At 41.2% G+C, this 24,074-nt stretch overlaps 1 protein-coding gene across 1 annotated transcript; it reads left to right on the forward strand.

The window, feature by feature from the left end:
• The first annotated feature begins 321 nt into the window (after positions 1–321).
• LOC124140605 (SCO-spondin-like) lies at positions 322–23,562 on the forward strand. The gene is made up of 6 exons (XM_046508253.2): positions 322–838; positions 2,446–2,637; positions 21,540–21,731; positions 21,866–22,057; positions 22,901–23,020; positions 23,288–23,562. Exons 1-6 carry the CDS (start codon positions 463–465, stop codon positions 23,554–23,556), a joined length of 1,341 nt encoding a protein of 446 aa, XP_046364209.2. The 5' UTR covers positions 322–462; the 3' UTR covers positions 23,557–23,562.
• The last annotated feature ends 512 nt before the right edge of the window (positions 23,563–24,074 follow it).

A 24,074-nucleotide genomic window follows, 5' to 3' on the forward strand; every position in this document is an offset into this window, starting at 1 on the left:
CTTAGTTTAAGTTAAAGAACACGTTTTGTGCATGAATAGTGTTAATACCATCAAGCTAAATGAAGTAGGAAGTTCAGTGTGCTACCGGTAGGGTAGGCATGCGTACCCCATCGCAAACACCTGGTGTCATCACCGATTTGCAATGATTCATTCATAGAATCTTCACAGCTAATTTGCCTTTTACGCCAATGAAATGTATTCCGTCAGATTGGGATTTCAATTCTATGGCGTTGGCAGTTAATAGTCAGGCTGGTGTAAGAGGATCTGGTGACCAATGTCATGCTTTGTGATTTGATTGATTGCATGTTATCATACCTTGAATTGTATTGTTTTGGTATTATTTCTCTATACAGTCATAACAAGTATAATTGCTTGTTATTCCTGAAGTGTCAGTTCTATGGCTATAAATCACAAAAAGACAAAACATATCGATTTGCTACTCTGTTATAACTAGTCACCAGAATGCCATGCTTGTTGCCACTGCCAAATGACGTTTGGGAAGAAAGGAGACTGTTTTCAATCATGACCATACGATTGATTTTGATGATAGCTTGTGGCGGTTTTGGTCTTGTAAAAAGTTTTTGTGGTGTATGCGAGGTTAAACCATTGCCAGATTTCCAGAACAAGAGAGTTAGTGAGGGTGTTCTGTGGACAAAGACTGATATGACTAGTCGTGCCGAATGTGCAGCGCGGTGCTCCCTCTTCAGCGTGATAAAGTCCTTTGGATACAAGGAGGCCAGTAGAGAATGTGTGGCATACACCGTGCCTCTCACAACACCAGCAGCAATGACATATGCCAGTGAATCAGGATTCAACATGTATTCAACTTGTGCACCAGGTAAAGGAAACACTCTTAAATTCAATTTTATTTAATTCTAAACAATTAGCTGTCACATATCTGACATTAGAAGCCAGGACATAGAATCATATCAGAAGCTATTCACATGAGATAACCCTTTCCCACTACAAACGAAAAGTGAAATGTTATGGGAAAACAGGAATGACAATGCTGACATTAGTAGTGAGGTGAGGTGAAATGGGGTTTAACGTCGCGTCCAAGATTATTGCACTTATATAGCGACGTGCATGCACGTGTATGTGTGTGTGTGTGGCTGCTTGTACTAGTCCGGACTGATGCCGATTTATAGTGCTAGCTCACTGAGATACCATGCCGCAGTTTAACATGAATACCCCACTCAGACACAGTATACTGACTCCGAGCCGACCAGTCCTTGTTTTAGCCTCTTAATGCCGAGCGCCAGACAGGGTAACAACAAGTACCATCTTTTAACGTCTTTTGGTGTGACGCGGCTGGGGATCGAACCCCGGACCTTCCGCTCTCCGGGCGGACGCTCTACCATTAGACCACGGAGGCGGTCGCTGACATTAGTAGGATTCCTCGATAGGACACCTGCATAAAGACGCAGATTGCTCTGTATGCACTAATGTTTGTCATATGCAAAACTATGATAGAAAATGGCTGATGCAGATTCCCCAATGTAATGAGTGCAAAGGAAAACCTTCAGTTTCATTCCTGCATTAGTGGTGTATTTACCTGATGTCTTGAGGAATCTGCTTTTCGCATTGACTACATTAATTCAAAACAGTTTCGTTCAAGACCATTTTTCTAACCAGTTTTGTTTGTTGTTTAACGCCGCACTCAGCAATATTCCAGCTATATGACGGCGGTCTGTATATAATAGACCCGTGAAGATTCCGGGGAAGAATAGGTCTTCAGGAACCCATGCTTGCCGTCAAAGGTGACTATGCTTGTCGTAAAAGGCGACTAACGGGATCGGGTGGTCAGGCTCGCTGACTTGGTTGATGCATGTCATCGATCCTAATTGCGTGGATCGATGCTCATGATATCAATCACTGGATTGTCTGGTCCAGACTCGATTATTTACAGCCCGCCGTCATATAGCTGGAATATTGTCGAGTGCGGCGTTAAACAACAAACCAACCATGAAAATAATAGCGTCTGGACCAGACAATGCAGTGATTGACATCATGAGCATCGATCTACGGAACTGCAATACGATGACGTGCAACAACCATGTCAGCAAATCTGACCACCAGATCCCGTTAGTCTCCCCATCCAACCTGTATTAATAAGCAACAAACTGAATTACAGAATTACTTAAATTTACACTGAGCAAAAATATGAAGTGATAAGTTATATTGCAGATCAATTGTTAAAATTGTGATTTAATTCATGTGTTTGTTTGTTTGTTTGTTTGTTGTTTAACGCCGCACTCAGCAAAAGTCCAGCTATATAACGGCGGTCTGTAAATAATCGAGTCTTGACAAGCATAGTCGGCTGTTACGGCAAGCATGAGTTACTCAAGACCTATTCTACCCCGGAACGTCACGGGTCTTAAATTCATGTGACTAATAATAATGATAGCATTGACGTTACGACATCTATCCTTAAATTGTCTTCAGTTGACGGCGGTGTCAGCACCTGGGGCCAGTGGACAGTACCAGCTTGCCCTCAGACATGTGGAACCTCGCACACCATCATGAAAACCAGGACTCGAACCTGCACCAATCCGACTCCAGATAATGGAGGAGCTGACTGCACAGAGAGCCTCTCGGAAACGGGCGAATTAAGCTGTGGTTTGCCTCGATGTCCAAGTGAGTATCACATATCGATCTACGAAATTGGGTTGCGATGACATGCATCAACCAAGTCAGCGAATCTGATCACCCGATCCCGTTAGTCGCCTCTTATGACAAGCGCAGTCGCCTTTTTCAGCAAGGATGGGTTGCTGGAGACCTATTCTACCCTGGAATCTTCAAGGGTCCAGCAGCATTTGAACCCTATACCAAAAGCATGTCATTGAGTTTATGAATCATCATAGTGATGATACCAGGTGACTGATGCGTCAAATATGGAAATGTCTTCCGCATGTCTACCATAAAACTTTCTGAATGAATTCTGTAACTTTGATCAAGAGTCGTGGGGAGCTCTTCGAAATCTTCGTAGACTTGTTTGTTTGATGTGAAACGTGTTATCAACACCTGGAACGCATGAACTTCGCGTGTTTTATGATATCCTACTTTGACTTTTACCATATGTTCACGTGTAGAGGTTTTTGTAGGTGAATGTCACGGAGCTGTGCTCCAGAGATCAGGGCGCCATTACACAAGAATAAAGTAATAAAGTAATAATGCACACGCGGTATTAGATTCACAGGTTTATTATTATTAGCTAGTTGTGAGGATAGACGACAATAATAAGGATAAAAACAAAACCAATTTACACTGCCAACGAACACTGATCTATTTAACCAGAACAAATATACAAGCTAATGAGCTAAGGAAGTGTATAACAGTAACAAAATGTGTTTGTTTGTTTGTTGTTTAACGCCGCACTCAGCAATAATCCAGCTATATGACGGCGGTCTGTAAATAATCGAGTCTGAACCAGACAATCCAGTGATTGACAGCAGGAGCATTGATCCACGCATTTGGGATCGATGGCATGTATCAACCAAGTCAGCGAGCCTGACCACCCGATCCCGTTAGTCGCCTTTTACGACAAGCATAACAGTAACAAAAAGAGTCAACACATGGACAATATAATTGACAAGATACATAGACTGTCATTTAAGTCGACCAATTAACAATGAGAATATTTAACTCAAAACACTAATGAGTGTTAACTCTTATCAAAAAAAGACAAACAAACGCTTTGGGGAATAGGTCAATATTTAATTGACAATAAATAGTTTATGTTTTAAAACAATGTAAAAATACCCCCCGACCTAAAATGTACAGCATGAAACAATAAATACAAACCAACGAGCCCTGGGGGGAGGGTGGGAGTCTTACTTTCTCGCCTGCAGGGAGAAGACTGAGCGTCATGGGTGCGGCACAGTGCCCTCGCGGTAGCAGAAGCACGTGCGGATCGTGACCTGAGCAGCGGATCGGCTGCGTTGTGCTTACAGAGTTAAGCCTAAATAAAGCTTTATTCATTATTTACCGCTTAACTCTTATCAAGAAAAGACAAACAAACGCTTTGGGAATAGGTCAATATTTAATTGACAATAAATTGTTTATGTGTTAAAACAATGTTAAAATACCTCCAAATCATATCCTAGTCTATATTGCTTTGATTGTTTTTGTTTGATTTTTTACTTTAAGCTAGCTGCTACAACTTAAGCTCGTGCGAATTTACGGTGCAGGTCCTATTAAATTGTGATGTAATGCTCAAACGCGTTTGACTTCCAGTCACCATGTAATTTTATCAGGACTTATGGCATGCCGATATTCAAAGCAAAAGTACAGCCAAATGTCCACTGATATCTTGAGGTGATAACCCAAACGCCGCTACCACACGGCGCAACGCCTTGACAAACATATCGTGATTCACCCAGTTAACCTGACCTTTGTCCAGAATGAGAACACATGGCATGTCACCGGTATCGTGTTCTGGACCTGCCGAAGAGATTGCAAAGCTGTTACTGGACACAAGAGTGAGCCGGCCATGTTACACAAGGGAATTTGCAGAATCCTTTGATCAAACTGGATAGTTTTGCTATGTCTCATTGTTAAGAGCACTTTATCACTATACCATGTGACGTCACGAATACACAACTGCTTGTCAGAGCTTTTCAAATTGGAGGGCAGCAGAGTCGATTTTCTTAAAAATGTGAAGAAGCCCACCATACAGACAGCCCAGAAAGCTATGTTGAACGTTGGGGTCAGGTCTAATTTTTGGCGTATCCTCAGAAGAATAGCAGGCGTGATCGGTAACTTCTGTGCTGGTGGTTCACCTTTTAATCTGTGAATACCTCTCTTGATCATCCCCAGGGACCAATCAGAGGGTTCTCTCGTCCTGCATCGACGTGCACCAGGCGAATGATATTCAGATAATTAGGAATATTGGTAGCGTTGAGGGATCTCGCCGGAAACGCGGTTTATCTCAACACATTAAGTGTAGATGCAGGCAGGGGAGATAATCCGTAATACAAACAAAATCGCATGTAGGATTTTAACATGGACGTACACGTCTTCTTGGGCCCGCTGCATAGGCCGATTGTATGTAAATTGTAATCTCAGAATCTAAATATTTGAGGTCTGCTGCCACTGGTCCTGTAAGACAACTATGATTTAACTGTCATATGACGTAATAGCGAATCCCTGGTATAGTTGTCAAGCCACACCCAGTTATGTCGATCATGTAATTCAGATAACCTGTCACACACATGGAATGTGTCTAGCTGTAAGCTTAAAACCATGTACAGCGGCTAACCAAAACAGTTCCCGGTAGACTTCATTAACACAGGATTTGTTGACGTGCCCCTGTTGATGCAGGACATTGTAACGGTATTGTCCGTATAAGCAACGACGTGGCGCCCGCGAAAGTTACCCGCGAAAGTTACCAATTCTTTAATATTAATATGCTGATCGCTCACAGCAGGGAGATCACTCTTCCAATTCTCATAGAACCAATCACCACCCAGTACGCCTTCGCCGCATGCATCAGTGGCAAATTCCTGATAGGGAACCACTTCACCTTTAAGAGCAAAGGTAGTTCCGTTAAACTGCTCACAGAAATCTAACCACAATTTTAAATCTGCCTTCGCCAACGCATTAAGAGTCACAAAATGATGTTTCCGCTTCACTGCATTGCAGAGATCAATAAGTCTCCTCATAAACGTCCGCCCGCCATGAACCGTCCAAGACGCCCAGTTTAGTTTTCCTAGCAACTGCTGCAACTGTAACTTTCTTCACTTTTACAAATTGATATAAACAGTCTTTCCGATCTACAAGTTTTCCTTCGGGGAGACTTAATGTTCTTGCAACACTATCTAATTGTATACCCCAAAATATCATTTTGGGGGTTGGTGCTACGAATTTGTCATAGTTAACCGTAAAACCTAAATCTTCAATAAGCCGGCGCAAGCATTCAAATACCTCCTCACAGTGGCCTTTATTCGCAGTAATGATAGCAAAGTCATCCAGGTAAACAATAGTCACATCGTACCCCGTACGTTTCATCATACCGGTAATGCTAGACGATATGCGTTGGAAGATCTCGGGGCTCCGGGAAGAGCTGAACAGAAGTTTGGTGTCGAACATATAGCTTACATGATCATCCCTGGAGAATTGCCACTGAAGCCCTAGCGCGGGATAGGAATCTGGATGGACGGGTACGCTTCTGTACACGTTCTTTAAATCCAGTTGGTGGTAACATGGCTGTCGCCTTATCTATGGCGTCGTATACAACAGAGTTCTTAGTGACGTAATCATTCACTGATTCCGGTCTACTACAGTCATGTATAACGCGCAAATCAGAATTGCCTTTTGGGATAGCTGCCAGACTGCTGACGATCGTTGGCTTTTTATGGGTAATAATATAGTTTCCTTGTAACATTTAACACTTCAATCGACTTTCAACTTTATCGTGAGTTTCAGGAGTAAGCGCCTATTTCAATTTTTTACAATACACGTCTTTAAGCTGAACGTTTCTATCTATAACCCGGAAGCCATGTTTAATGCCATCTAAATTGAATTTTCTATCTAAGTCTCCCTGAAGTTCATTGTCCTACACATGGATACGCTCACTATGGAGGTTGGGCTGGATACCTAGGGGACTCTGTTATGAAGATGGCTCTGATAGTTTTCCGACCGCTGATGGGAATTGTTATGCTGAAACTGGGGGTGAGGGCCGTGGCACTGAATACATACGTGCATATATTTGCAGTGGTGAATTTTGGAAACTTAAACAAACTGTGAGTTCTGTTTGCCTGATTTTACATTTTTCCGTCCCACGTCCTGCTTTTCTAGATAGTAGAATTCTCTATGGAAATCTATTTTACACCAAAGTTTTCCTTGTTCTGCCAGTGTTTTCCTGTGAATATGGTCAAATGTCATTACAGATGATACGGTGTGGGACTGTAAATAGTCGCCGATACAGGCTGTGTACTCAAGGTATTCACACAGTCCCTGGGAGTCTAAACGCCCTTCTTCGAGTAGAGATAATATTCTTGCATTCGCGGAGATCCACTGTGACACTGAAATTTCTTCTGGCTTTAATTTACTATTTCCTTTCTTTATGACAAGTTGTCTACTTCCATCTGATAAACCAAAAGTCTGTTCTTATGGGGTGATAAACTTCTTTGGCAATAGACGTACAAATGTAGCATATAATTGTCCACATGAACAGTCTACTCTGTTCCAGATATGTTTATTCATTTTGTCAGCATTTAAATCGTTGCATTCCTGGCTCAATGATTCATTTGACGAAATCTTGTTCCCTGTTTTAAATTACCGTCAGATAGTTCCAGAACAATTATAAAATTTTCAGCCCTATGTGTTGCGCATAATTCCGACATAATTCGAAGTTCATATTCTTGTACGAACACTTATCAAAATTCATTTATACCTAGTACTATTATGTACATATGTATATTGGTTCAAATTATAATAATGAGGCCCTCTATATTCTCGAAACGGTCTTTGTTTGACGACAACCGTAAGTCGGTATGGGAAAACAAAATATTTGTTTAATTGTTCAAAGTTCAAAGTCAATGTCATATGATTATAGACAAGGAAGATAAGAAATTAAATATAAAGAGTAGCCACTTTAAATGACAGAATTTCTTTTCGTTAAATTTGCTCATGATTTGGTCTTTACTTTCATGTCATTACTAATCTCACATAAGGTCAAAAGTTGTACAACTTTTAACAGATATGATTATGACATGTTGTATCCAAACATTTCCAAACAAATCCAAGCTTGGAAATATGACCTTTCCAAATATTGGAATGGTCATATTTCCAATTGGAATGGTGGTATTTCCAAGTTTTGGATTTTTTGGAATGGATGATATTTTGTCCAGTATCTTGGACTACACATTTGGGTCGGGTGATAAAGTCATGTATAAAGTATGGTTTATCACCTGATTTAACCGTAGTTGTGGTGGTAACACCATTATCGTCTGTATGTAAGATGTCATTCAATGACGCCGACCCATAGATTCTAGTAGTTGTTTTAGTTCGGATTTTGCCGCTAGGTCTTTAGTGGTAGTATTGTTACCTTGCTGCTGCTGTTGTTGCTGGTCATGACAAGGTAATTTTATGTCTTCAACCACTTTCCGAAGACGTTTTCGCTGTGCCATCTTGAAACCTAACTCGTCAATATCGTCTTTCGTTAAGTCTGCAAGTTGACTTGGCACAACGAACTCTTCCGCCAGATATTTCGAGATAGAGCTATTGCTGAAACTTTGCTCTTCCAAACAGGTTTCGAAGTCGACACTCTCTTTGCACGACATTGCTTGCGAGTCTTACTTTCTCGCCTGCAGGGAGATGACTGAGCGTCATGGGTGAGGCGAAGTGCCCTCGCGGTAGCAGAACCACGTGCGGATCGTAACCTTAGCAGCGGATCGGCTGCGTTGTGCTTACCGAGTTAAACCTATTTAAAGCTTTACTCATTATTTACCACAATACCCTCGGCTGGGGTAAATAGCAGGAAATAAACACAGAGGGCCAGTAGTATAGATGATGGGGGTTCTGGCTCACTTCCACTAGAGCCAGATTCATATACCTATACCACCAATACAGAGGGAATTTTTTATGTCAAAATGATGATGTAATTTAACAATCGTAATGATTCTTTTTTACTAGAGCGCATTTTTGGTAAGGGCTACCAAATTTTCGGCTACTTTTTTCTCCAACGACTCCAAAAACCATATCCCCAAGTATCTACAAATAGGCAGCAGTGTATAGCGAAAAACAGACCACAACGCCAATGGTACGAAGAAAAAGCTAGAACAAGTAGCGAAGAATTTCAATATAGACATTTGGTAGCCCAAAGTATATAGAGCAACAATGGAGCAAAATAGAATGGAGACAACATACCAAAGTATGGGCCTACGAGCCGCAAAATCGGTAGCACCCCACCTATTGCTAGAAAATGCGTACCAGAGCAATCTAGTACCAGATATCGCCAATGTCGACTATTTGGCAGGAAATCTTGGTAGAACAAATCTACAACCGCTAGAAGGCCTACCAACATTTTTAGACGATTTGTACGCGTTTGGATATCTACATCGCAAAGAATGTGCATACAGAAAGGGAAAATTGCTATGTACAACAGGAGAAGATAGTTCTGCACAAAATATTGTATTGAGAATATCTACAGCAGTACGAACAAGTATGGGAGAAACTCCAGATGGCGAAAAAAGAGGACATATCCATACAACAATTTTGCATACTATTTCTGCCATACAAAACCAAAAATAGTGCCATACAGAGTACAATTGCAAGAATAGAGCAAGATACAGAGCTACTTCTGTTGAATCTTTCGAGGTTAATGGCTCAGCCTCTTTGTATCGACTAGCCACATCCACTACGGTTAAAGCATATTTATACGTTTTGCGTCTTACCTTATCATGGGGAAGAAACAAGAGGTCAGCCTGAACTTCATTCGTTGTAAAAAATATCAAACTTCTTCCTCGGTATATAACGCGGTGCTGGTAAGTATATTTGCCACATCGCTTGTTTCTTTAACCAATCCTTGGCCACATCTTTAGATACCTTAGCCGTGGTGGCTAATTTTTGTATTGCTCCTATACCTTTCCAATATCATCGTGGGCTATAATAAATTTTATTTATTATTATTTAATATTGATGATTCTTTTAATATGATATCATGACGATTGTTAAATCGCATTATAATTTTGACATAAAAAATTCCCTCTGTATTGGTGGTACATGTATAAGTATATGAATCTGGCTCTAGTGGAAGTGAGCCAGAACCCCCATCATCTATACTACTGGGCCCATTCCTAAAATAAAGCTCTTGGACAATAAAATAGACGGAAACGCCTGAATATCAAACTAGACTTATAGCCTTAAGACTCTGTCACTTTGACTGGGCACGGAATTCCCCCCCCCAAAAAAAACAAAACAAACAAAAAACAAAACAAAACAAAAACAAACAAGGTACTTGACCTAAGAAGTGTGTAGACTCAGTCATTAAAAACAGGGTATTTGACCAAAAGAGTAGCTTGACTCCAGTAGTAAATAGACAATCGCAGGAAATTGGGTTATCCACGGATTACTAGAAAAACAGGTTACGAAAAATAAAAACCAAGCAATTAAGTTTCAGTTCAATACTGCCCCATAACCACTTGCTCACGAAACCTTAGTTTCGACCTGACCAAACCAGTAGCGATAAACAGTCTAGCCTTACCTGGAGGTAGAGACACGTGATTTTTATATATGTGTGTGCAGACGTAGACTCTGTCTGCACCACTGTAGACTTGCTTGACGGTGGTTTCCTGTCCAAATGGGGGTCTGGCGGGTCTTCTGGCGACAATCCCTGCACATCTGAGGCGGTGACGTACGGGTTGTGAAGATATTCGTCGCAGGCCAGGGATGCTTCTTGCAGTCACTGTTGCTGGCAGATATCGATTTCTTAGGTGTGTTGTTCGAATCCAGTTGTCTTGTCAATTATTGGATACGCGTGGCCTGCCACTCCGAGGAAGGTCTCTGACTGCATTCGTCTGTTGCCAACGTTGCCATAAACACCAAATGGTGTTTCTGTGAACGTAAAATTGTCTTGCAACATCACGTTGCCTCGATCCTGCTTCAAGCATACCAATGGCTCGCAAACGCTCATTTTCGGACAGGCGTGGCATTTTGTAATGTTGAATAATTGGGTAATTTTGGGTTGTTGTCAGCACGATGCTAAACAATGCATATGGAATCCTGTTAACGCACATGTTTTAATACCCATTCTTGAATATCGAAATTCATTGGGCTTGCATAAAAGTCAAATTTTGCATGGAATGGATTCTTCTCTGTAGCAGTTACGTTTTGGTGACTTGATTCCATACATGTACTACATTATTGAAAACCAAACTTTACTTGTTTTGAAAATACACTAAAATATTGGTGTCACAGGAACTTTTGTTGTTGAGTATATGTACATTTATCGAGGTGGCAAATATGACCTTAAATACATGTGAGATATCTACCAGTGCCAGATAATCCGGCTACTCCGCGAAAATCAATGTTACTAAAACATTTTCAACGCATATATAAGGTAGCAATCATTAATAAGATAACAATATATCAAATCAATAAATGATAAAAGTATGTGATTATACGGCTTGAGAATACAATTTACGAGTCATCAATTCTCGCACAGACATCGGCGTATGGCGACCGCCGGACTTTGCCGAATGGTAACGGAAGCTCGATAATTAAAAGCGAGAAGCGGAGCGGTCACTAGACCGTGACTGACTGGCTTTACGACCCGGTGACAGTGAACAATTGACTTCCCTTTGCATGTGTTTGTGACGGGTGCCACCGGTGGGGCCGGATACGCCCACCTTTTCGCTTGTGTCACTGTTTGATAGTGATTCATGCTTATGATGTAGTCGGACTTGTACAATGGACGCTGCTTTCAGCAGAGATTGCTTATGACTATGAAAGCATCGTCTTGTTTCTGTTTACCCCTTTAAGGGATGCAGGCTGCTTTGATATGTGGATCTGTGATGTCATTCCATGGCTGTCATTTCAATGTCGAAGGCTGTGGTTTGTGCTATGTTAAACAAAGTTTTAACAAAGTTTCAATTGCTTAATGACAACATCTTGCGTGCAATCGTCGACGGTGCAACATCTGGTTGAAGTTTGTTTGTTTGTCTGTTGTTTAACCCTGCACTCTGAAAAATAATCGAGCATGGACCAGACAATCCAGTGATTGGCATCATGAGCATCGATCCATACAATTGGGATACGATGACATGCATCTACTAAGACAGCGGGCCTGACCACCCGATCCCGTTAGTCGACTCTTACGACAAGCATAGTCGCCTTTTACCACAAGCATGGGCTGAAGACCTATTTTACCTCGCACCTTCACGACTCGGATGTGCACCCTTCAGGCTTGTCAGATTAGTATAACCTGCATAACTTCGGGCTTTCCTCCCTTATCAGGCTGTCACGCAGTGGTGGAACTGCATGACTGTTCACAAAGGCGTTAAACCAAACTAATTCACTCTGATAGGAGAGAACTATTCAGCATTGGGTTGTTACATTATGTGATTTTGTGTGTGATTATGCGCGGTCGACCTGGGTTGCTGCTTCTGCGGTCAAGCACTGTCTTCTTGACTTAGACTCGATTATTCATGCACAACCATCCAATAGCTGTATTTTCGCTGATTTCGGTGTACACCAAGGGTAACGTGTTTACAAGAAGATACAACCGCGGCCTTTTTAGTAAGTTGCTTCTGTTGTAACTCTCAAATGCAAACCTTGCAAATATCAAAATTAGAATATGTCAAAGTGGTAAATGTAAGACTTCAGCGTCGAGACACTTCCCCTGGGCATAAGGGCAATGCAGATATGAAAGCGGCATGCATGGATCTACCTCAGTACCTCATGTCATATCTCTTAGATTCATAAACCTTTCGTATAAATGAGTCAAGCATCACCCTTGTTGTTCCTTGTTCTGAGACACCTTCACCATTTTACGCTTGCACTTCCGGTGCTTAGAGCCACCCCTGTTGGCCTTGGACATATCCTTAGTTTTAAACAAAGTCCTTAGACCCTTGGCTCAAGTTTTGCGTCATCTTAACTTGAGAGGTGTCCCCTACCCACAAAACTTGGTGCTCGTCTCCTGCCCTGAGAGCAAAGTTCAGGCCATTCAAATTAAGAAGAGTATTACTGAGCTTTTTGCTTGATTTATCGATATTGATGAAAGTCTAAAATTCATCATTTTATGAGGATGATTTAAATCGGTTTTGGGTCCAAACAGGAATTTCCTTGTGTTTTGTTTCATTTTTATACCTCACGACCAGATGGTTGTTCAGCAGGACTATTGTTAACAGGTGCGCCTTTTAGAGTTTTGTTTGTTTGTTGTTTAACGGCGCACTCAGAACTATTCCAGCTATATGACGGCGGTCTGTTAATAATCGAGTCTGGACCAGACAATCCAGTGAGTAATGTCATGAGTATCGATCCACGCAATTAGGATCGATGACATGCATCAACCAAGTCAATGTGTCTGACCACCCGATCCCGCTAGTCGCCTTTTACGGCAAGCATGGGTTGCTGAAGACAATGGATCTTCATTGGTCACGCCCCTTTTAGCAATATCGCGACGGGGGACACCAGAAATGGGCTTCATACATTGTGCCCATATAGTACGCGTAAGAACATGTGTTGGTGTGCAATGTCACTGTACATTAGTAACAAACGTGAGTACAATAGTGAATTAGTTGTAAGCAGGAGAGTCCGAAATCCATCGATGATTAGTTTCACTCGCGAAGATCTTTCTCAGCCTAACGGTCTCGAAAAAGGCTCATGAGCGAAACTAATCGACGAATTATGACTTTCTCCTACACTAAATTAAAATACTTCCTAGATTCACATGATCTAAATGGAATAGTTAATGGTACATTTATAATTAAAATAGCATGTTGCTGAGTAAGGAAAAGATTTATGATGAACAATTTCTTTATTACACATTAGGAGCCACGTTTCGCTGTAGGTTCTTACACTGTTATCACGCAAGTGATGTACTGAGTACTTACTTACTTTGGAGATTTAACGTGCGCTTTCCGACTGATGCGTATTTCGCACACGGGCCCGGCCAGGCCATTTAATGTGTTTCCGAAAGGGGCGAAAGTGGTCTGTGCAACCCAGGAGGGGGGTTTAGTGGTTGCTTATATAGAATTTTGGAATTTTGAGATTTGGAAGAGATGCCGATGGGGTTGGGGAGGGGAGCTGGGTATGGTGGATGTTTGTTTGTTTATGTGATTTTGATTTGGTAGGTTATTGTGTTTTTTGATGCGTTTTATTAGTTCCGTTTTTATTAAGAATACGCCTAAGGCCTTGAAGTTTTCTAGTTTATTTTGTGGGTTTAGTATTGCTTCTAGAGTGAGAGCCTTGTTTAGATTGAGGGTGGTTTGTAATGCGGTTCGATGTATTAGGCAGTGTGTGCAGTGGATGAGTGCGTGTTCTGGGGTTTCTGGTTGTTTGCAGTGTGGGCAGTTACCTGTAGTGTGTTTTTTAATTTTTTTTAGGTGGTTATTTAGGTTGGTGTGTCCTGTTTGGAGTTTAGTGATTACTCTGTCGATTTTTTTTGATGGATGGAGAATTTTTGGTTTGGTTAGTGGTTTGCTGAGCACTTTTTTGATTTGGCTATTTGAGTTTAGATATAGGTTATGCCATATTTTGTGATTTTTTGCTTGTTTACACTTTAATTTCTGATTTTGAGATGGGTAAGTTTAAGCTTATTTCTGGGATTTTGAGGGATAGTTTAGCTGCTTTATCGGCGTTTTCATTACCGTATATTCCTTCGTGGGCGGGTATCCACAAGAAGGTTATTTGTTTGCCTGCCTTAGTTAGGTCGTTGGAGCTTTTAAGTATTTGATTTATTAATTTAGGTCGGTTTTTGGTATTTTTGTTTTGGAGGGCTTGCAGTCCACTTAGGGAGTCGGTAAGTATTAGGATTTTTTTTGGTGGTTTTTGGATTCTTGATTATGGAGGGCTGAGGCCATGCCCATTAGTTCTGTCGTGAATATTGATTGGTTGTTTGGGAGTCGGAAGGATTGTGTGGTTTTAGTTGGTTGTGTGGTATGGACTCCGAAACCTGTGTGTTTGGAGGTCGGATCTGAGGATCCGTCCGTGTAAATGTGACACCAATTCACAATTTGGCCAATTTTCGTGTATGTATGCTAGTGTGGTAGTTTTAGCTATGTTTGTGTCGGTTTGTTTATTTATTTGGCTAGCTAGTGTTGTGTCTATTTTGGGTATTTTAAGTTTAGGGGTGAAGATATTTGATTGTTTGCAGTTTTGTTTAAGATTTTTAATTTAGTGTTCATTTAGGTAGTTTGTTATTCTTTGGGATATTGGGGTAAGTAAGGGGTGTTTACGAGCTAGAGCTTGGTTTTTACGGCTGATGTTTTGGTTTATTAAGTTTTGGATGAGAGAGTTTGATTGGGACGCGGCCCAGAAATTTAAGCTTAGCTGTTCCCTGCGTAGACTTAGTGGCATCCCCTGTTAAGGCCTGAAGTGAGGTGTAGGAGGTGCCATGTTGGGTGCGTGTAATTAGTTTGAGAGCCTGATATTGTATTGAGTCAAGTTTTTTAGATAGAGAGTTGTTTAGGGTGTTGTATATGGCGCAGCCGTTGTCTAGTTTTGATCTAATAAGTGATATGTAAAGAGAGAGGAGGGTATCTTTGGAGGCTCCCCAGTTAGAGCCAGTTAGGCATCTTAGGGTGTTTAGGTCTTTACTGCATTTAGTTGTTAGGTTTTGGATGTGAGCATCCCAGGGGAGATGTTCATCGAAAATAAGTCCTAAGAATTTTTGTTTGTTTTTGAAATTTGATTGTTTGATTGTTTAGCTGGAGGATTGGGGAGGCGGGTTTCATGTTTTTATGTTTGAATACTATTCCTGTTGTTTTTTCTGAGTTAAGGGAGAAGCCCCATTTGTCAGCCCATTGTTGTATTTTATAAAGAGATTTTTGGAGTAAATTTTGGACCATTTTCATGCTTTATAGTGCGGATCCAGATGGCTCCATCATCCGCGAATTTTGATGTGTTTACTTTAGGGGATAGGCCCTCGAATAGATCGTTTATCATTATATTGAAGAGGGTGGGGCTGAGGATACTGCCCTGTGGAGTGCCATTTTCTAGGGGACATTGGTCCGATAGAGTTTGGTCTATACCCACTCATGTACTTAGTATGTTTCACAAGTATATATACAGGTAGGTGGCAGTGTTTATACAGTAGAGTATATATCAGATGTAGTTAAACTGGAGTTGAGAAGCCTGTTGTGGACACAAAAATGGTAGTAAACATATTGATCGGCGAAGTCAGTAATATAAATAAACAAAAGGGTGAAGCCAGTAATACCAACGAAAGGATTATGACTGATTGGGGTCCCTGATGAGTTGATGGTACGCCAGGGGTATGTAATAGCCTTGGTCACGGTTGATTGACGGTCGGTGTCTTTTAATGTTGATGGCTTCTTGTAGTTTTCTGATTTTGAAGTCTTTGGTTTTTGTGGTGAGGGCTTTGACATTATCCCACTGGATGCTGTGGCTTGGGGTATCACGGATATTGTCTGATAGAGCTGCTTAGAGTCATCTTTGGAAGCTGAGCTTTGATGTTCTTTAATTCGGGTTTTGAGGGGCCTAGATATTTCTCCACTATAAGCCTGTCCACAATTGCACGGAATGTGGTACACTGCTCCTGATGGTTCTAGTTTGTGGCTGGTGGGTGTTTTTCCCTGTGGCTTTAATTGTTCTGAATGATGTGACTTCTCTTGAAAACTACATCAATGTTGGCCTATTTCTTTATTCTGGTCTCTGGAATTTGTGGCTAACTGTTCCAAAGTAGGGGAAGCTGATCACAAAGGGTGCAGTTTGTTGATGGGGGATTTCTGAGATTTCTTGGTGATGTTCTGTATTGTCTGTTGTACGAGCTTCTCAGGGTAGTGGTTGTGCCATGTGAATATACTTGTTTGAGGTGGCTTATTTCAGTGGTAAGATGTTGCTTCGTAGAACAGATGGGGTCGACTCGCTAGGGTTGAGATAATTCCTTTCTTGACTTGAAGTGGATGGTTGGAGGCATAGTGAAGATATTGACCTGTATGGGCTGGTTTCCGGTAAACAGTGGTCTGAACTTTGGTGTTATTGTCTTTCTGTACAAGTACATCAAGGAAGGGTAGCTGACGATTAGTTTCTACCTCCATGGTGAACTGCATTCGTGGGTTTTGGGAGTTAAGGTGGTCCAGTAGGGTTCTGGGGTCATTGTTGGGATGTAGGATAACAAAGGTGTTATCTACTTTGCGGAACAAGCAGAGGGGAGTTATTGGGGATGTTTTTGGGGCATTTTCTTCAAGATGGGTCTTAAATTTCTCGGTGATCAAGGTTGATAGTTGGAATCCCATGGGAAGGCCAAGGGAAGGCCAGGGGTTTGTTGAAAGATGCTAATGCTGCAAATGACGAAAAGACCCATACACTTACCGTCACTATATTGAAACTACACAGACCTTGTCAAATCAACTGTTTGTTTTTCAGATTGTTTGGGAAAAAATGTCCCGATGGAATACGTTTTTCTCTCGGTATTAGAAATATCAGAAATAGGTATGTTTTGCTAGAGTGAAATATTTTCCAATGAACGAAGAAGAAACGGATGCAGTTGTGTTATTCAATATGTTACCCATTGTTGTTTTTTTAACCATGTAAAGGAAATTTAGTTATCCCATTAAACTATAAAGATATCAGTTTTGTTATCAGTCAATGAATTGTTGTATGGACAATGTATTATGTTCGCTGTGGCCATAACTAATTATACAATGATCTTCACGTTGGGATTTCCTTCGTAATTAAAACACAATGACGAGATATTGACAATCGGTGTAAAGCAATCACGAAATGCCTTACTTATTGAGTCGGAACGTCTAAAATTTCCAACTCCTATAAAGTAGGGCATTCTCGGAAATAGCTTAAAATTTCCAGAATTGTAAGATATACAGTTGTATTAGTTGCTTGTTATAGTTGAATGATAATAATGAACGAATTGGGAACACATTACAACCGGTAGACGTCATGACCGCCAACTATATTGAAGGACAAAAGGTGTAATGTGGGAGATTTCAAAGTTGACGATTAGAGCGTAATACCGATTTGTCAAACATTCATTCACTCGACGTGGCATACTGCGTATGAGTTTCCGAATGGCGTTTTGATGAAGTCTGTCCCTAGCAGCGCCTGATCAAGGTACAGCCAACGTGGTCGGCGGTCTATGACGTTGACGCACACGTCTTCTTATCATGTCCCAGACGTGTTCAATATTTGGGGAAAAGATCTGGGTTCGTGGCTGGCCATGGCAGTCTATGGATGTTGTGCTGTTTGATGTGCACATTGATTTTACGTGCGCAGGCGTTGACGTCCTGAAAGAAAAAACACAAACCCGCATGCATTTCAAACGGGACAACAAAGTGTGTCCTTATGTTGACGCGATAGAATGGTCTGTTGACCTTTCCTAGCACAATATGGAGTGGGGCTCATTCAGTCATATTAATGCCACCCTACACCATAACCGATCCACCGCCAAATTTTTGTTAGGCTGACATTGGTATGACGTTCATTTCGACGTCGACAGACACGACCACGCCTATCAATGTAGTGCAAAGTGAATCGGGCCGCATCTGACTCATAACACGTGACCAGCGACCATTACCTCAGTTCCGACGTTGTGTACACCATTGACGTTTGTTGGCAATATGACGATTTGTAAGGGGTGGCTGAACACGTGGCGATCAAGCATGGAGATGAGCTGCATGTAGACTTGTACCCCAGAAGCGTCATGATAGTTGGCAGTAGTTTGATTCTGGGTTTGAGCTAGATTTTGAAGTGGCTGGTTTCGGATAATTTGATCGTGTACTCTTGTCGTTCACCTGGGACGCTCTTAGCGGGATCGATCGACAACATTTGGGGTTTGTTAGTTTCTGTTTCATAGCCTGCTAATTACACATTGTGAAACATTGAACGTATTGGCCACAGCACGATGACCTCTGCCAGTTTTCAGCATGCCAGTAGCCCGTAGACGCTCCGTGCGTTGCAGACGCTGCATCACATGTTAAAAAACACACTACGAATAAAATCAAGTAAATCAAAGTGTATAAGGAAATAATAATCCAGAGATTAATCGACGGTAGATGGTCATTTATGGAGTTAATATCGGTTCCGGTTGTTTGTTATTCTCTTGAAAATGTTTCGTTATACACTGTTAATGTCTCGCTAAACTCGTCAGTCGAGACTGTTTGTTTCGCAAAGCACCATTTTTGTCACTTGATCAGCATGTATTATTTCACTTCCAACAGTGGTTTGGTAGTTTTCAAGTATATTTTTTTGTTAAAGTTGATTTTGTATATAATCATATCTATATGTATGTAGATTTTAAGTGCCCCTAAATACTTTTTGTTACTTTTGTAAAGATGTTGCAAACATGAAACTACCTTTTTAGTCGCAAATACAAGGGGTGGAGATATTTCCTCCATAACTTCGGACCTGTTGCTAGTGACGTCCAAATAATAGAACAGATAGCATCCCGTCGTTAGGGAAAAGCGGACTGCTATCTGGTTTCACTGGCCCGCAGATTTCAATAACCTGTGGGCATTTAATGATAATTCTATCCATTTTAGCTGTAATATTGATAAACTCCCTGACAGTGGTTTACACCAAACTTTACATTCTCACAGTAAGAACCGATCGCGGCCTTTTTTGTAAGTTGCATACTTTTGTTAATTACACCTGCTTCTAGATCTTGTCATTCAAAAGTAAAAGAACATCGTACAAGTTGATCGGTCTGACGGTACTTGAACCAAGATAATCTGGATGGTAGCGTTGATTAGAATACTTTGCAAGACTGGTATCCTGAAAAGCATAGTCAAAATACTTCCTAGATTCTCAGATCACAGTGGTATGTTTGAAAGTAGAATAGCATGTTGCTAGTTTTGAAAAAGAATAAATATAAACAATTTCCAAAGGTAGAGTATCAGAAATTCGGCAGTGGCATCGCTTACTTCAAACCAGTGTTTACATAGTCATTACTAAAGACATTCTGACTATCAAATCTAAAATAAGCATATAATTACCATCACAGTAACCAAAACAGACCATGACGAAATTAACTGTTTATTTTTCGGATTGTTTGGGTAAAATGTCTCGATGAAATATGTTTTTGTCTCGGTATCATTTTTCACATTTTAATAGAGACTAACACAACAGCTACCACGAAAGAGGACATTTTTAATGTGAAATAATTTCCAACAAAGGAGGGACAATTAAACGGATGCGGATTTGTTATTCAATATGTCATCCATTGTCGTTTTATTCTGACCATGTCAAGGAAATGTAATTTTCCCAGAAAATATAAAGATATTAGTTGTCAATGTATTGTTTGAAGGAATATTGATTACGTTCGCGGAGGCAATAACTCATCATTAACGACAATGCAGTTTATTTTAGTAGGTCCGCTTCGTAAACTATCGGACAAATAAACGACATGGACGTTTATTTGCCAAGGAGAGAAGCAATCATGAAATGCCTATTTGCGTGAAGATCGGGGGTAGAATAGGTCTTCAGGACCCCATGCCTGCCGTAAGAGGCAACTATTCTTGTCATAAGATGTGACTGACGGCTTCGGGTGGTCAGGCTCGCTGACTTGGTTGAGTCATGACAAGCACTGGACTGTCTGGTCCAGACTCGATTTGAAAATGCATTTTTACTTACACTGATTCACCAGATTTTAATCACGTAGCCTTGCTTATCTATGAATCGCGATAATGCTTCGTTTCGTATAGCGTCTACACCACACTCGAGCAGTATTTCGGCTACATGAAAGGGGCCTGTGAATACACGAGCCAAATGTAAGCAGAACATTTACGAGTTGTGCTTGTTAATAGGTGGCCCTCGACGGGAATCAAGCCAACGTATCTAGTAACTTCACTATCTATTTGGTTTGCTTGTTTCTTAACGCCACACTTAGGGCTGAGATGACAAACAATCATCAAACCCGTGACGAGCCGGGTTAGAATGGTTTCACAAACCCATGTTTGGCGTGAGAGGCTACTAACAGGATCGGGTAGTCAGATTCGCTGACTTGGTTGATACAGGTCGCATGATCCTATTTGCGTAGATCGTAGCTCATGATGTAAGTCACTGGATTTTCTGGTCCTGATTAGATTAATTACAGACCTGCAGAGTGCTGCAAACAAAGAAATAAAACAATCAACGATGTCACCGTAACTGCCCACTCTGACCAGCCGCCTTGTAAGACACGAATAGGTTGCTGGGGACCAACTCTACAATAGAATCTCCATGACTTGTAATCAAAACACCTTTTGTTTGTTGTTGTTTAACGCTGCACTCAGGAACTATTCCCGGTATATGAGGTGGTCTGTAAGTAATAAGTTTGCACCAGACTATCCAGTGAATGGTATGAACATCGATCCACGCAATTGGGAAACGGTGATATGCATCAACTAAGTCAGCGTGTCTGACCACCCGATCCCGTTAGTCGCCTCTTACGACAAGCATTGAACAAAACACATACCTTCCGATCAATACAATGTTTCCTTTGATGAGGGGTGGTGTGGTTCCCTTGCGGTTAAAGCGTCCGTTCGTCCAGATGAAGGCCGAGATTCGCTTATCCATATGGGAATAATGTATGAAGTCAATTTTCGGGATGTTGATGGAGAAGAGGGTATAAAAACAAAGCACTGATAAAAAAACACAATGGCCTGAATACATGTTCAGCACAACGCTGACTGTAGTTTATTTTCAGCTCTGAAATACACGTGGTGAGCCTTCACATATTTTATCGTGCCCGGGATTGTATACATGTAAATGTATCTAAAACCTGCAAACTAACTTAACTAACTTACTAATAAGGATAAGGTTAACGAAACCACAGAACAACGGTTAAGAACCCCGATCAGCGGACATTTCCAAATAATTCGATTATCATTAACAGGTCTTTCGATATCTATGTTTTTCAGTTGATGGAGGTGTCAGCGCTTGGGGTGCGTGGGGCACATTGGCATGTTCACAGACTTGCGGCACCACAGCTACAGGAACCAGGACACGAACCCGAACCTGCACCAACCCTGCTCCAGCTTACGGAGGAGCGGACTGTTCGGAGACTCTCTCCAGCACCACAAGTGAAAACTGTGGTTTCTCTTCGTGCCCAGGTAAGGTTGTCATTCAATTACTAATAAGAAAAGATTATCGAAACTACAGAATAACGGACAAGAACCCCGATCTGCGGACATTTCCAAATAATTCGATAATCATTAACAGGTCTTTTGATATCTATGTTTTTCAGTGGACGGAGGCGTCAGCGCTTGGGGGACGTGGGGCACATTGGTATGTTCACTGACTTGCGGCACCACAGCAACAGGAACCAGGACACGAACCCGAACCTGCACCAACCCTGCTCCAGCTTACGGAGGAGCGGACTGTTCGGAGACTCTCTCCAGCACGACCAGTGAGAACTGTGGTTTCTCTTGGTGCCCAGGTACGGTTGCCATTGGAATTACTAATAAGAAAAGATTATCGAAACTACAGAATAACGGATAAGAACCTCGATCTGCGAACATTTCCAAATGTGACGCATCAGTAACAAAAACATGATGTGCATCAGTTCCCTATTTTGACTTGTACCATATGTTCCCGTGTTTTATCAAGTGAACAATTGACTTGCCTTTGTATGTGTTTGTGATGGGTGCCATCGGTGGGAAGTGATACGCGCACTTTTAGGCAAAAACCTGTAATAGAAACTCATAAACACATACAGATGATATAGTCGGATACAATCGATATGCAGATATTTCTCATTTGTGTAGAAAGGGTTTTATTAACACTGGACCGCTGAAGAAAACGAATAGTTTTATTATTCAATTCTTGAGTGTTGAAGGTACTATTCCAAGATTGTATGAAATATTTTATGATTGTTTTCTACTCTACTATAACTATATGTTCTTTCACGTGCAATTCTAAAATCCTAAATGTGACATTACTGCATATTACATCCTTTCTTATCATAGCAGAGTCCCTTGTACGATGATATCATTAGAAGGTGTTTATGAATCATTACCACATGGTGATGATGCCTGATGTTCGTGAAAAGGTGAGCGTATTCCACCCCACCGACGAAAGGCCTCACACTGCACAGTGATCGCACGTATTCATGGGTAGTGGAGAAACGTACTGTATTGACGATGACGAGAATAAACCATAATGACTAAAGGTTATTAATAATATTTATGTGTCCATTGTGTTTTTTATTTCACCCAGCTAACTTTAATATTGTCTGTTCAAATTAATGCCTATTCTGGTATCTGGATGATCCTATTTTCAGTAACTCCACCAAACTTTGGCATGTGCTCTCCATATTGTTCTGGGACGAACGTGGTCTGCAATAACGGCTATTGTGTGTGTGACATCATGTATGTGAAACGTGGCAGCAGTTGTGTCCAAGGTTTGTATTTACTAAAAAAAGGGCTTTAGCAACCCATGCTTGTCCTTAAAGGCGACTAAGCTGATAGGATCGGGAGATCAGGCTCGCTGACTTGGTTGATGCATGTCATCGTATCCCAATGCTCATAATGTCAATCATTGGATTGTCTGGTCCAGACTCGATTATTTACAGACAGCTGTACAATAGCTGGAATATTGCGGGGTGCAGCGTTAAACAACAAATAAACAAACTTTATTCTCATATCAAACAATTCGCTTCTTATTTCAGATTGTGGTAGCTCTGGATATGGATCAGGCTTCACCATCTTTCACAACAAAGTACACCACGAACATTATGAAAGACCTGTCTACTCCATTCAAACAATAGAGGAGTGCATCAGTATGTGTCTATCAGCATCGGATTTCACTTGCATTACCGCGGCCTATGGCTTTATCAACAAGATTTGCCACTTCAGCAAAACAGCTTGGTACGCTGTAACATCGAGCTATACTACCAACAGCACCAGGTATCATGAGATAATCCGTAATTGTGCTTAAAGTTCGGTTTGGGCAATGAGAACTTATTTCTCCAGTTCTATTTGAATCATGAAAACACAAGTTGGGGACAAGTGATACTTGTACAAATATCTCCCCCCCCCCCCCCCCCCCCCCCGTCAAAGAAAGTTCACTACGGCCTTGTGAACACACAGGTTGTGGGACACTAAATCCGTATGTCACTCGTGGGTCGTACAAGTTTGACCGCGTTTTATTCGTTTTGATTGGATAACCGTGACCTCATGATAATTCGGAACTACTTTTTTTCATTCATTAACAGTCACGAGACTTCAGTGACTTTTACAACGTTTAGCATTACACCTCTGTCAGAGGCTAATTTGCATATCACGTGACCGACTTTTACCTTCTTTGTAAACAAACGCACGTATTCTGATATTATACAAGACTGGCCTAAAGGAAACCTTTTAGTGTGTATTGTATACTGTTTTGCATAATTATGTAGATCTACTTCTACACCTGCAAGTCTGAGGAGCATGACAATATATCTTTATACATCAAAG

This window comes from Haliotis rufescens, unplaced genomic scaffold (genome assembly GCF_023055435.1).
Source record: "Haliotis rufescens isolate VD_foot unplaced genomic scaffold, xgHalRufe1.0.p SCAF_6, whole genome shotgun sequence".
Taxonomy (NCBI): Eukaryota; Metazoa; Mollusca; class Gastropoda; order Lepetellida; family Haliotidae; genus Haliotis; species Haliotis rufescens.